Source organism: Mobula hypostoma, chromosome 6 (assembly GCF_963921235.1).
Source record: "Mobula hypostoma chromosome 6, sMobHyp1.1, whole genome shotgun sequence".
Classification (NCBI taxonomy): domain Eukaryota; kingdom Metazoa; phylum Chordata; class Chondrichthyes; order Myliobatiformes; family Myliobatidae; genus Mobula; species Mobula hypostoma.
The window spans coordinates 121371008-121386379 of record NC_086102.1 but is presented as its reverse complement, the minus strand read 5'-3'; the positions used below and the strand labels follow the sequence as shown (position 1 = coordinate 121386379).

The window sequence follows — 15372 nt, the reverse complement described above, 5'->3', positions numbered from 1 at the left end:
TCAGGAATCTGATGGCAGAAGGGAAGAGGCTGTTCTTAAAACATTGTGTAAATATTCAGGCTGCTATACTGCCTCGCTGATGACAGTAATGAGAAGTGGGGATGGTGAGGGTTCTTAATAGTCGATGCTGCCTTTTAAAGTTGTCCTCAACAGTGGGGTGCGTTCTATCCATGATGGAATGGGTTGCATCTACTACCCTCAGCAACTATTTTTCTGTGCTGATTCAGTGAGGAGGAGATGTTATTACTGATCCACACTACCTGCAGTCCCCAGTGAGGATGTAAAGGACGTAATTACAGATGGAGGAACAGAGGCCCGGGTTTTTAGAATATAAGAAATAGGAGCAAAAGTAGGCCATCTGGCCTGTCGACCTTGCTCCATCATGCAATAAAATCATGTCTGATGTGGCAGTGGGCTTAGCTCCACCTGCCAGCCTTTTTACCATTGCCCTAAGTTCCTCTGCTTTGCAAAATATATTTGCTTCTTAAATGTTATTTAATAAAGTAGCTTCCGTCTACTGATTTCCTGGGCAGAAAATTCCAGATTCACAACTCTTTGGAAAAAAAATTTTTTCCTCATCTCCAACCTAAATCTATTCATCTGAATCTTGAGGCTATTTTCTCTAGTTCTAGTCTCACTTACCAGTGAAATTTCCTGCCTTTAACTTAATTGCATGAATTGCAAATAACCCTTTCATAATTTTTTATGTGTTTCTTTAAGATCCCCATTCATTCTTCTGAATTCCAGCGAGTACAGTCCCAGGAACTCAATCTCTCCTCATACGATAACCCCTCATCTCCAGAATCAACCTGATGAACCTCCTCTGCACTGCCTCCAAAGTTAAAACCAATATATTTTTTCCCAAGTAAAAAGACCAGAACTACACACAGTACTCAAGGTGTAACCTTACCAGTACCCTGTACAGTTGCAGCATAACCTCCCTACTTTTAAATGCAATCCCTCTATCGATTTTCTTTCTTGATAACCTGTTTCATCTGCAAACCAATCTTTTGCAATTCCTCCACAAGCACACCCAAGTCCCTCTGATCAACTGCATGCTGCAATCCTTCACCACTTAAATAATGATCCGATCTTCTATTTTTCCTTCCAAAGTGAATGACCTCACATTTACCAATGTTGCTCTCCACCTGTCAGACACTTACACACTCACTTAACCTGTCTATCTCTCTGCAGTCTCTCTATGTCCGCTGCACAAGCTCCCTTCGTCTGCAATGCTGGCAGTGAATCATGTCTCTATAAAGCAGTGTACACAACTGTCACTGATGTCCATCTGGTGCTGCAATCTTGCTCTGAAGTCTTCAGTTTCATTTTTCCAGAGACTGTCTACTAGCCAGTAGAATATTAGGGAGTGGAGGGCCTTAGGACCCTGTGTTTCATTTTTACCTGTAGCTGAGCCTGGCAGCCATGTTTTTTTTAAATAATGGGGATGTTCCTTAAGCTTCCAGCTGCTACACGCCTTCCTGCGGGTCTGCAATCTCAAGACTGATGATACTGAAGATCGATCGATTTTTATATATCTGATTTGAAACCATGTTGATTACTGCAGTGTCTGTGACTGCAGATTTCAACTGGAGCAGTTCTAAACAGCATTACTTGATGACTCCTTTGGGAGCTGCACACAAAAAGTCACCATTCTCCAGCACCATCTTCTTAGTAGGCAGTCATTTTAGAGTTCAAAAGTTCAAAGCAAACTTATGTACAGGGTCTTTTTTTTTCTATGTTAAATTTAAAATGGCTTCTTTTTTATGTTATACTTGGGAATGCTTCTTTGTTATGTTAAATGCTGAGAAAGTCTCTAGCTAGACACTTGCTTGGGTTAATACAGATAGCAGGGTGTTATTAGCCAATGGGTATTCATGTTATCGTTTTTTCGGGTGATAATTCTGTCTCATATGACTGGTGACGGGGTTTTTGGCAGGGAGTCAGAGGAGAGGCAGGGAGGATGGCGGTTGTGTGAAAGGCTCCGGTCGATCACTCTGGGTGGTCCCAAGCCGTGAATCGACAGGATCCAGGTGGTTGTCGGGAACTTATTGAGCTCCAACGGTTGTGCACGAAGAACTTGGACTTTGATAAGTCTGGCGCCTTTTTTTTCCATTGCCTCCTTTTCTGTATCGAATTTATATTAATTTCATAGACTTAGTAATATCTATAAAGTGTATTTGGTAAAACGTACTGTGTGTGTGGGCTGATGATTGATGTTTGGGATTGGTTTGGGCGGCAGTGGTGCAGCAACTGACTCCGTGGGAAGCGTTCAGGCAGGTGCTGGGTGGGATTTCCCCTAGACATATACGAGCCAATATAACTGAGCGTTACATTTATCATCATAGTAAATATATATGTCACCATATGCAACTGTGAGATTCATTTTCTTGCAGGTGTTCACGGTAAATATAAGAAACACAATAGAATCAATGAAAGACCACGCTCAGCAGGATAAACAAACAACCAATGTTAATTCATAATAACAAATAAATAAATAAATAAGCAATAGGTATCAAGAACCTAAGATGAAGAGTCCTTGAAAGTGTGTCTGTAGGTTGGAGGAATAGTTCAGTGATGGGGTGAGTGAAGTTGAGTGAAGTTATCCATTCTGGTTCAAAAGCCTGATGGATGAGGGGTATTAACTGTTCCTTAACTTGCTGGTGTGGGTTCTGAGGTTCCTGCACCTCCTTCCTGATGTCAGCAGTGAGACGAGAGCATTGTTTGGATGTTGGGGGTCCCTGATGTTGGATGGTGGGGGTCCCTGATGATGGACGGTGTGAGTCCCTGATGATGGATGCTGCCTCCCTGCAACCGTCCTCCATGTAGATGTGCTCGGTGGTGGGGAGGACTCTGCCCATGTTGGATTGGGCTGTATCCACTACCTACTGTAGGCTTTTCTGTTCTAGCATATTGGTGTTTCCATACCAAGCCATGATGCAAGCAGACAATATGCTCTCCACTGCACATCTATAGAAGTTTGAAAAGTTTTAGATGGCATGCCAAGTCTTTGCAAACTTCTAAGAAAGTAGAGGTGCTGCCATGCTTTCTTTGTAACGGCACTTATGTGCTGATCCCAGGACAGATCCTCTGCAATGACAACACCAGGGTTTAAAGTTGCTGACCTTCTCCAAGTCTGACTCCCCGCCCCCCCGCCCCCCCAATGAGGAGTAGTTCATGGAACTTTGGTTTCCACCTCCTAAAGTCAATAATTAGCTTCTTAGGCTTGCTGATATTGAGTTGAGGTTGTTGTGGAACCACTCAGCTAGATTTTCAATCTCCCTCCTATATATGCTGATTCATCACCACCTTTGATTCTGGTGTCGATAGCAGACTTGAATAAGACATCGGAGCCTCATAGTTATAAGTATAAAGAAGTTAGAGCAGGGCTAAACACAGGACCTTGTGGTGCATCTGTGCTAATGGTGAATGTGAATGTGGAGGAGATGTTATTGCCAATCCAAACTGGGTGGGGTCTGTCAGTGAGGAAATTGAGGATCCAGCTGCACAAGGAAGTATTGAGGCCTAGTTCTTTGAAGTTTATTGATTAGTTTTGAGGAGATGGTGGTATTGATTGCCAAGCTGCTGTCGATAAAGAGCATCCTGATGTATGCATTTTCACTGTCCAGGAGTTCCATGAAAAGCCAATGAATTGGTATCTGCTGTTATCTGCTGAAGGGTCTCAGCCCGAAACATCGACTGTAATCTTTTCTATAGATGCTGTCTGGTCTGCTGAGTTCCTCCAACATTTTGTGTGTGTTACTTGGGTTTCCAGCATCTGCAGATTTTCTCTTGTTTCTGCTGTGGATCTGTTGCTCCAGTAGGCAAATTGCAGTGGATCCAAGTCGGTTCTCAGGCAAGAGATGACATGTTTCATCACCAATCTCTCAAAGCACTTCATCACAGTTGGTGTAAATGCAGCTGGATGATAGTTATTGAAGTGGATAACCACGTTCCTCTGAGGTCTACTTGAAGTAGGTGGGTACCTCATACTGCCAAAGCGGGATGTTAAAGATATTATGAATTTAATGGTACCTAATGGTGCCTCCTTAATGACGATTCCTTTGCTTGCATCTTCAGAAACAGCTCTATTTCCATCTTTAATATCTCTATTTTTCCCTTTCAGGGTTCTTTTGAAGACCCTGACCTGGAATTACACGCTGACTATGGTTCTTTGCGGGAATTGGACCTGCTGTTGGGCTTCCATAACTGGCTGTTGTTCGGCACACCAAAGGCTCGGCCTAAGAGTCTGGCTCAAATTTGGAAGCCTAGGATCTCAGGCCTCTGGAGACGGGCGGATTGAGGGTCGGTGTCACAAGAAGAGACCCATGTGTCGTCGGAGAGTCGGGATATCTGCTGTATGCCTGGAGACCAGGGATCTTTGCGATCTTCAGGCACAGAGCTTGAAAAAGCGACGTAACAGACTTTTAACATCGTAAACAAGCGAGTGGTTTGTCATGTCTCCCTGGTTGCTGATAAAATGGAGAGAGAGAACCTGCGATATGTCAAATACCGGGTGAAATGTGAAGCCTTTGGGGTAACTGCAAGTCTGTGTCTTTGCTGTTGCCTTGCTCATGCTTGAGTGTTCATTGGCAGTGCCGATGCTTTCTTTTGCCAGGGGGAGGGGGAATTGGTGCTTGCTGCCACTTACGCATGGGAGGGACAAGCTGGGGGCGGGTGGTCCTTTGGTGTTCTAACATTTAACTGTCGTTGATTCTTTGGGGCACTCCTCTGTTTTCATGGATGGTTGCAAAGAAAAAGCATTTCAGGATGTATATTGTATAAATTTCTCTGACATTAAATTGTACCTTTGAATCTTTGAACCTTTGAACCCTCCAGCCAGCTGAGCAGCATTCTTTAGTTCTCAGCTAGGTACCCCATTTGGGCCGGATTTATTCCATGGGTTCACATTCTCACATCAGACTCAGAGACTGAAATCACAGGGCCTTTGGGAGATATAGGAGTTCATGAAGGTTCCTTCAAGTTTTGACAGTCAAAGTGGGCATAAAAGGCATTGAGCTCATCTGGGAGCAAAACCTTGTTTTCACCTATGTCTTTGGTTTCACCTTATACGAGATGATAGCATTGAAGCCCCACCACAGCTGTTGATTATCCTTCAGTGATTGAAGTTTGGTCCAGAATTGCCACTTTCCATGTGAGATGGCTTTCTGGAGATTGTACCAGGACCTCTTCTATTTTATTTGGTTGCAAGACCTGAACATCATTGATCTGACCTTAGCAGGTTGCAGATTTTATGGTTCATCCAGGGCTTTTGGTTAGGAAAGATTCTGAATGAATTTTTGGGGACAAACTCCCCTATGACCATTTTTATATAGTCCGTGAAAACCATGGTGTATTCATTCAGGTTTTCTGATGGGTGCTTGAACAAGGTCCAATCCACCAACTCAGAGCAATCTCATAGCCACTCCTCTGCCTCCCACGATCACCTGTTTGTTGTTCCTACTTCTACAGCCTTGCTCTTTAGCCTCTGCCTGTATGCGTTAAGAGGAGGACAGCCAAATAATCAGATTTCTCTAAATGTGGTCAAGGGATCATTCCTTATTGCAGTATAGCAGTTGTGGAGTGTGCTGCGTGCACCTGGTGCTGCAGGTGATATGGTTGTGATAACTGGCAAAGATTTCTTCAAACAAGCCTAACTGGAGTCCTGACAATGACTTGAAAGGAGTCGGGGTAGGCTGCTTCTTGTTGGTTGATGACGGCACTTAGTACCTCGAGTGCTTGCTTAACATCGGCCTTTGGCGGTATGTAAATTGCAGTTAGAATCACAGAGGAGAACTCTTTTGGCAAGTAGAATGGACGACATTTAAGCATTAGATGTTCCAGGTTGGGGGAATAAGACCACTGCATCCGAGCACCACAAATAGTTTATCATGAAACCCCGCCTTTTACCTTCTCTGAATTAGCAGTCCAGTTCATCCTATGTATTGAGAACCCCTTGGGTCTGATCATTGAATCTAACATGTTCTGAAGTAGCCATATCTCTATGAAACACAGAACATAACAATCCCTCATTTCCTTTCGGTATAGCAGTCTTGCCCTTGGATCTTCAAAGGATAATTGACAAGACAAACTCTTCTATCGATACTTGTACAATAACACTGTAACAAACAATGGTACACTCATTCTAGTTAATTAGAACAGAAATCCTTTCTTTTCTGTCTGCAATACAATCAGAATTCATTTGGGTACAGACTGGGAGACATTATTGTTGAGAGAAAATCTCATAGGAATACATCACCACTTCTAACAAAGCCTCCTGAAGAAATGTAACATCCACAACGAGTACTGGATTCCCTGGCTCATGACTGCTCAAAGTACAGAGGGTATGTTTGTAATTGTATCGAGAACTCAAGTCCATGCTCGGAGACCATACTTAAGTCTTTAAAGTGGTAGAAAGCGCAGCCCATCTCACAAACTACCACCCACCTTTCGGCCATCACTTGCCTCATCTATGGATAAGTCTGTGATTCCCACATTAACGGCATCAACCACTCAAAATCAGACTGAAAGCAAGTCATTCTCAATCCTGAGGAAGTGTTGAAGAAGAAAATAATACTGGCTTTTGTGGAACAGTTTATGGTGGTATACCATTGTTTGTTTTCTTTCAGAAGATTATTGTTACAGGAGAAATACTTTAATAGGACAAAAGCTACTTGCCACCATAGCACCCTATAAACCTAATCAAACTCCAGTTATCGTTCTAAGTACATTGTACTTAAATAAGTAAAGCCAAGAGAAGAAAACAGAAGGTCAAGGAGATAGAATCATTGAAGGACAGAGCACCGAGTTTGCAGAGAACAGAATGTTAGAGCTAAGTAGCATGCTTCTATGTGGATGTCGAGCATCTCAGGCTAAGTCAACAACTTATTAAGTGGGACAAGCAAATGAAAAAAAACTTCTGTTTACCGTCCGAACATCCCAAAGAGAAAGTGTCTTGTCCGCTGCACTTGTGAGCAGTGTGTTAGAGAAGGGCAGAAACTCAACGCTGTTCACAGAATCAATGTGACCTCGTAGTATCTGTCTGCATCGCTCACTGGAAAAAAAAAGTTGAAACATTTGTTAGAAGCCTAACAGCTATATACGTGGAATAGCACTCTCAAGGCTTTCCCACTGCTGTATGTGATCGTTAGCTTGACTGGTTGAATTTAAATTCAGCTTAGCAGTCATTAAATCACAGGCTCTATTTCCCATATACTGAACACCTGAGACTAACTACCAGCTATTATTTCCCAAATCTTAAGATATAGTAATAGGTTTCCTTAACTAGCAAAGCAACCTAATGATAATTAGGCACACTATGCTGCCCTATTTAAATTTAATAGTTTTCCTGTCACGCATATACTCCTGATATTGGAGTGAATAGAGAAAGAAGTCATAATCTCAGCTGGAATGGAGAAAAATAACCCATAAACAGAGATGAGATGCTATAGCTGTTTACTTCATCGCTAAAGAGTGTCTGAAGTGATGACTTTGACACCTGAACTGTAAAGTGTTACACCTAAATTTTGCCAATAAGAACCAGGGTCAAATTTATTATCACTGACTTAAAATGCATTAAATTTATTGCTTTGTGACAGCAGTACAGTGCAAAGGCCCAGATGAGATGATTACTCGTACCACGAGACGCAGACTTATGAGATCAAGAGAATGAAACTGCCTCATTGCAACTGCTTTTCCACTTTAAAAACCTTGCCGCACATGTTTCCTGCCATCATGGGATATGACAGACAACCACCACAGTGCAAAGACATAAAAGTACTACAAATTATAAAAAAAATTAATAATGCAAAGATGACGAATAATGAGGTAGTGATCACAGATCATTCAAATATCTTACGCGGAAGGGAAGTAACTGTTTCTGAACCGTCAAGCGTGGGCCTTCAGATTCCTGTACCTCCCCCCTAATGGCAGCCATGGGAAGGGGGAAGAGGGCATGTGCCAAATGATGAGGAACCTATGTGTGATGCATGCAGCATTCGTAAAGCACTGCCTCTTGAAGATTACTTCAATGGTCGGGAAGGTTATGTTTAAGTTGTTTATCACATGTACAGTATGTTACAGAGTCAAAAGAAAAATACCTGAAGAGGAAGTTAGTTTCCATCTGGAGGATAAAATTTACTCCTCTATATCTGGAAGACAGATGGAAAGGATATACCAATATTTTTGTTTCCTGACCTATGTGTAAGCACTAGAACATGTTGTGTGCTTGAAGTCTATTGGAGTAAACAGATGGGTTCTTTGAAAGTTTAACCATGACTATTATGTAGATTTGAATTTTTATGATTTCAAATGATTTCTATCTTTTGTTATAACTGTTGTGTGGGCAAGTATTTTTATGAATTGTTTTGTAATTGCCTTCTTCAAAATACAATTGGTATGTGAAAGGTATTATTTATATTTTATTGTCCTTTATTAGAGAATATTCACTACTTATGTGAAATTGGCACAATGAAATGACATAACTTCTCTGCAAATTTCTTGCAACTCTTTTTTTCTGCTGTGATACAAATTATTTGGTTAGAAGTATTACAGAAAATAGTAAGCCAACAGTAGTAGGCTAAATGAGTAAATTTTGCATTGGAAGGTTCCTCAGATCAGAAATGAAGTACCAGAAGTTCCATTGGTAAGAGGAGGCCAGAATAATTACAGCCAGGATGACATAACCTGAAAAATTGTAACAAATATTTCTGGATGCTTTTCATGGAAGCATCAATGATATGCTCTGCAGAAGTTGAGAGACAGCATAAACTTTGCATTAAAAGGCTCCTCAGTTCAGAAATGAAGTGCCATGAGTGCCATTGATAAGAGGATGCCAGAATAATGAGAGCCAGGAATGGCTTAACCTGAAGAATTGTAACGAATATATCCATGAATTCCCCAGTGAAGGATTTTTCTGACCCTTCTAACTCCAGCCTATCAACTTACAAAGCCTTTAAAATTTACAAATACACATACAAAAATAGAAAATATTGGAAATGCTCAGCAGGACAGGCGGATTTATAACGAGAGAAAGAGTTATGATTTCAGATTGGTGCCCTTTTATTAAAATGAGAAGAAACTGATAAAATGCATTTTCTAAACTGCATTGAGGGAGTCAGAACAAGAGTGGTCAAATGGTCAAGGTCTGTGAAAGAGAGGATGGCAGGATAAATTGTATACAAAAGGACAGAGTAAAAGAAGGTGATTTAAGGGCAAGAGGTTATTCTGTAGGAGATTTAACTTTCAAACTACCAGACATAGATGTAATTATTGCTTAATAAGAGAAAGGAAAACGTTAGTTCTTGAACACTGAGTTAAGTTTGGAAAATGGCAATGTATCTAGTAGAAGAGGAAATGCAGATACTGAGCTTATGTTGAAATTTGTTGGAACAGTGTACAAGGCCAAGGTCAGACTGGGAGTGGGACAGGAGAGGGGCTCAAACTATCAATCAGCCTGCAATGTTGCATAAACCAAATCAGACTGCTGTCATCAATACCTCCGCTCAGTCAACCCCTTGATGACAGTAGTTTTTTCCTTGATCTTAAAAGTGTGTTCCCTATTGGCATCTTTGCTATTGGAGGACAATTTGTGCCAGCACTCTACCACTGGAGTACAGCAGAGCTCTATTGGAAGTAGATTGAGATTACTATGAGGCATGTAGACTTCATCTGGTTTCATTTGTGTCTCATTGGAAGTTAAAACATTCTCCATTAGGCACGACATTTATGGGAGTGTCATAGTCACTTCACTGTGCCCTCCACTTCTCAACTTGCAAGGATATACCTCAGGATCTGCTGAAATTCCTATAAAAGGTTAGAGATGACCTCCCCCCTTTTCCCTCTGATATATTTTAAAGGCTCTCAGCACACTGGACAACGTGCCAAGCAATATTCTTCCCAGGTAGGGCCTCTGACCATAGTACTAATCTGAGTGAACTAATGTACACTCTAAATGGCAGCACTAACGTACAGAGATATCATGGGGTGTAAAGTTCATAGCACCTTGAAAGTGGCAACAAAATAGATAAGACTTTAAAGAATACATTAGGAATGCTTGTCTCTACCAGAGGGGGTCTTGAATACAGAAATTAGGAATTCACATTACAGCTGTATAAACATTGGTTAAGATATATTTGGACTATTATTAGTAGTTCTGGTACAAGAAAGAATTTGGGGACTCCAGGGTGCTGCCTGGAGAGGTTGGATAAATTTGAATTGTTTTCCCTGCTACTTCAGAGGCTGAGGGGTAACCTGATAGAACTACATAAAATTATGAGAGGCATAGACAGAGTAAATGGTCAGAATCTTTTTCCCAGGGTTGAAAAGTCAACTACTAGAGGACATGGGTTTAAGGTGAGAGAGGAAAGTTTAAAAGTGAATTATGCGGCTAGTTTCATTTTACACACACTGAGCAGTATTTGCCTGAAATGCACTGCCAGGGGAAATGGTGAAAGCAGATATGATGAATTCAGGCAGACTTATGAACAGCCAGGGAATTGAGAGGCATGGACCATGAGCAGGCAATTAAATTCATATCACAGTCGGCATAGACAGTGTGGGCTGAAGAGCCTGTTCCTCTATTGCATTGTTGTATCTTCTCAATTTAGCCTGTTAGTACATTGCCAGTATTTCAGAAGATGCTTTTTGGGTTCAAATGCATGGTATCCTCCAGTACGTTTGATCTTTGCTTTAAGTGCATACAACTGTTGCCGATATTACCTTTTATCTCTCCACTTACTCAAAGGTCATATTGAGGATGATGTGTGAAAAACTTGAGACATATTCTCTGTTCGGCTAACATGGTGCTGGGCCATTTCTTTTCAAATCATAAGATTTCCAGCTGTTGTGTAATTTATTGTTAAGGCTGGAGCCCTGACATCAATTAACAAAGAACATAGACTGCAGGTGTATTGTATTTGAGTACTAACTGTGCACTGATAGGTTAAACCATACAGTGCACACATGTGCATGCTTGGAGTGCAATTGAAAATTGCACATTGGTAATACCGGAATGAATAAGAGCGGCCACCTCTGCAATGAAGATAAATTGCACCTTTTTCAGAGCAGAAGCACTTGTGATTGCATTTATGATTCAGCCTCAGATAGAGCATCAGTGAACCTCCAAACATTATAGCAGAGAATCAAAGGCTGGAAGCTGCACAATGCCATAAGAGGAATCAAAGGAGATGCTGCAAGAGGCCCTAATCCAGAAACGTTCTATCCTGTTAGTTCAAAATCATTGTGCATCATAGAACTGGGTTTGTATATGAAGTCTACACAAAAGTCTTTCCACTTGTAGCCCTAGCATGGCACAAGTATATGTAGAATAATGCACATTAAGCTACAGATCATATAAGATAAAAGGACTGAGAAATGATCAATGGGAACAAGCTATCCGATCAAAGGGAAGGTTGCTTTGTCGGTAGGAGAGTCATTCAAGGAAAGAATTCTAGGTTTAGAGGTTAGCTGTTTAGAATGTTTAGTGAATGGATTAATAGTCTGGGAGATTAGTCAGATTTAAAAAGGTCCAAATCCGGCTGGTAATGTAATGGCATCTGCACTGGACTTTGAGGAGAGTGGTCCGGGGTTCAAATCTGGTCGTCTCCTTCCATGCTTTCCATCCGTGCTGGGTTGAGCATCAAGTTAGTAACTTGGCCTTGTGAAAAACAGACAAATTCTAAAGAAATGGCATGGTTGCCGCCTGATGCACCTCAAGGCGCAGAGAGGAGCAACAAGAAGGTCAGAGGATGCGAGGCAAGAGGAGCTTCAACCATCAGACCCCTGAACCAGTGTGGAGACCTTCAGTCAGCACAACACCAAATACAACTTTCAAAGACACTAGAACTGATTTTTTCAATATTGTTTGTTATTTTATTTATTTGTTTGTTTGTTTCATTTATACTTGCACAGTTTATTTTCTTTTGCACATTAGTTGCTTGCCAGTCTTTCTTTGTGTGCAGATTTTCATTGCTTCTAATGTACTTCTTTGTTCTATTGTGAATGCCTGCAAGGAAATGAATCTCAGGGTAGTGTATGGTGACACAAATGTTCTTTGATAATAAATTTACTTTGAACTTTGAGGATATAGAAAAATGGATTGCTGACTGTTTTTAAGACAGAGTAGAGAACGTGTGTACAGGTTCTCATAAATAAAACAACAGAGGTATTTTAAGTTAAAGGGAAAGTATAACAATTCACTTTATTGTCATCCAAATGCAGAACATAAAGTGTAGTAAAAAAAACTTCACATCATGAAGTCATCTTGTTAAACTAGCCTCTTAAAATGAACCCAAATCAATGTCGGTGGTTGTGAATTATGCATATGTTTCCACCCCTCACATTACTCTACACAAGCCGCCCCATAATTCACCAAACTGGCATTGTGAACCCATCCGGAGCTTGGACCAGCCAGCCGGCGGGTTCTATGTTCCATGGGAGGAGTAACAGCAGGTGCCTCGGGCTCATCCAGAGGTGTATTGACATGCTCATGGTCATGTCATGACGGCAGGGGCATGTTTGCGGAAACCTTCAACTCTTGGCCGGTCAGTTTAAGGCGATCTACTGAAATACATCCAGGTTTACTCCTCCTATCTATGATAAAAGTCTTTTCTCTGTTTCAAAATGCAGAACAGGCCATCGTAAGGGACCCTAAGGGGATGTCAGTGTGCATCATGGTGGACGAAAATGAATGGAGTGGAATGTAAATCAATAAGAACCCAAGAGTGCTGTCATGATGGAGGTAGGAGTAGGTGAAAAGGGATTGAGTTTACTGAGAAGGGTGGAATGCTGAGAGGCTAACCAGGCAGTCGTGGCATCAGGAGTAAAATCACCTGAAACTCCAGCTTCTCCAAACTCAATGTCAGCCAAACACAGGCCCATGACTGCTGTTCAGTAAGCCTGGACCTCTAGGTCAGGGGTTAGTAGCTTGGTTGGCTGCGATACTGGCATAGGTCGACCCCAAAGTGTATGGCTTGTCATGAGAGGCAATCAGCTGTAGCATTATTTTTCCCCTTGACATGATGCATGTCAGTCATGAACTCTGATAAGCAGGCCAGTTGGCATTGCTGCCATGCAGACCAAGGGTCTGATATTTTGACCATCACGTGCACGGGCACCAGGGATTTGTGGTCAACGAATGCAGTGAAGTGGTGACCCTCTGGTAGAAAACGAAAATGGTGGACAGCCAGATAGAGACCAAGAAGCTTGTGGTCAAACGTGCTGTACTTCCCTTTGCATGGACAAAGCTGCTGGCTGAAGAAGGCGAGTGGCTGCCACATATCCCTGACCAACTGCTCATTCACAGCACCCACAGCATAGTCTGAAGCATCAGTAGTAATGGCTATAGGTGCATTGGGGAGTGGTTCCGCCAGTAAGGTTGCATTGAAAAGAACTCGTTTGGTGTCATTAATGCTCTGGTCATGTCTGCTGACCAGTCAAGCACTTGATTGGGGTATTGCCTTTAAGTGCACTATACAGGAGGAGCACAAGTTCAGCAGCTCGTGGAATGAAGTGGTGATAGAAATGTACCATACCTAAAAGCTCTTGTAGTTATTTAGTAGTGAGGGATGGTGGGAAGTCTATAATAGCAGAGACTCTTGATAAGAGGGAATTTGTACCTTCTGCGGAGATGCGATGGCTGAGAAGGTCAATGGCTGACAACGCAAACTGGCATTAGGCAAGATTAATAATCAAGCCCTGTTGACCTAAGTGCTCGGAAAATGTGCAGAGATGTGACCTATGTTCGAATTTGGGTGCACTGGAGACAAGTATGTCATCCAGGTAACCAGAAAGAAGAACTGTTTTTAATACAGCTGTTGGAAAGTCTGTGCTGCATCTTTCAACCCAAAAGGCATGTGCAGAAACTCAAAAAGGCCAAACAGCGTCATCACAGCCGTTTCAGGAATGTCCTCAGAGCACATACGCACCTGATGGTTGCCACTAACTAAGTCAACTTCAGAAAAAATTAATTGTCCAGCTAAACATGCTGAGAAGTCTTCCATGTGTGGGACCAGGTAATGGTTTGGGTTGGTGACCTCATTAAGGTGTCAGTATTTGCCACATGAGCAGCAACTACCATTGGGCTTAGGGACCATGTGGAGAGGCAAAACCCAGGGGCTATTTGACCTGCATAAATGCCAAAGTCTTTCCATGCTGGCAAACTGAGTCTTTGTAGTGGCCAGCTTTCCAGGGTCCAGTCTATGTGTGTGGGCATGGACTGGCAGGCCAGTTGTGGAAATGTGGTGCTCAAACCCATGTTTTGTGACTGTGGTGGATAATGTGGGCCTGCCTAGCAGTCAAGTGAACTCATGTGTGGTGTGCATGTGCTTGACAGAGTCGTTGTGGGGAACTTACTGGGGAGTAGGGTAATGGTCCAAAATCCTTGACATTCACAAGCCAGCAGTTCTTAAGATCAATCAACAGTCCTTGAGCAAACAAGAAATCTACACTGAACAGAGGTCTAGCCACCTTAGCCAGAACAAAGTCCCATGTATAATGTTGCCCACCGAAGCAATCATCCTTCATGCCCTATAAGTCTAGATCCTGTTGTCCTTGATGATTTCCAGCAAGGTTTTGTTGCTCTTTGTCTTCTCATCAATAGGCAATGCTGGCAGCACACTCACTTGAGCACCCGTGTCACACAGGAAGTGTTGCCCTGAAAGGGTGCTAGTAAAGAACAGTAAACAACCCTGGAAGCTAGAAACCATGCTGCTCACAGACCTCTGATGTCCTGATGCACTGGCACTGTCAAAGCTACAAGGTGGTTGGCAGTTCCTGGCGTTCATACCAAAGCGTGCATGGTAAAAGCACAGACCCAGCATTGTCTGTTTCACGGTCACAGGTGTGTATGCAGACATTCCACCTTGCAAAAACTCATTTCAGGGAGGTAGCACCATCAATTGCGGGAGACTCCCGGAACTTCCAGGAGAGGTGGGATGTCTGCAATAGAGTAGCTCCTTAGCAGCTAGCCAGCTAGTTTAAATAACGTTAGCTATGCTAATGAATGAATGACACCTGTTAAACTCACCTCAACATGTCTTTTACAGTCTTAACCCACCATGGGCAATAGAAAAGTCACTGTTGCAAACAGTGCAGCGAGCAACACTGTCATTATTTTTGACCCCTATTAGGCAGGAGTACACTTTAGTGTAGTCTGGGGTGACGTACGTTTTATATTTTCTTATTTTTGAACACTCTCTCACTCTCTCACACACATGCTCTCTTGCTCTCGCTCTCTCTCGCTGGCTCTCACACTCTCTCACTCTCTCTCTCTCTCTCTCTCACACACACACGCTCTCTCGCTCTCGCTCTCTCTCGCTCGCTCTTACACTCTCTCACTCTCTCTCTCACACACACGCTCTCTCGCTCTCGCTC

The 15372-nt window shown here is 42.4% G+C and overlaps 1 protein-coding gene across 2 annotated transcripts in view; it reads right to left on the bottom strand.

Annotated features, from left to right (window-relative positions):
• The window catches only part of LOC134348350 (sperm-associated antigen 16 protein), an 856325-nt gene that overhangs the window by 323748 nt on the left and 517205 nt on the right, over nt 1-15372 (bottom strand). For both annotated transcript variants that reach the window (XM_063051565.1, XM_063051566.1), the window contains one exon: nt 6928-7054. In XM_063051565.1, the coding sequence (XP_062907635.1) occupies nt 6928-7054 (127 nt within the window). The remainder of the gene's footprint in view (nt 1-6927; nt 7055-15372) is intronic.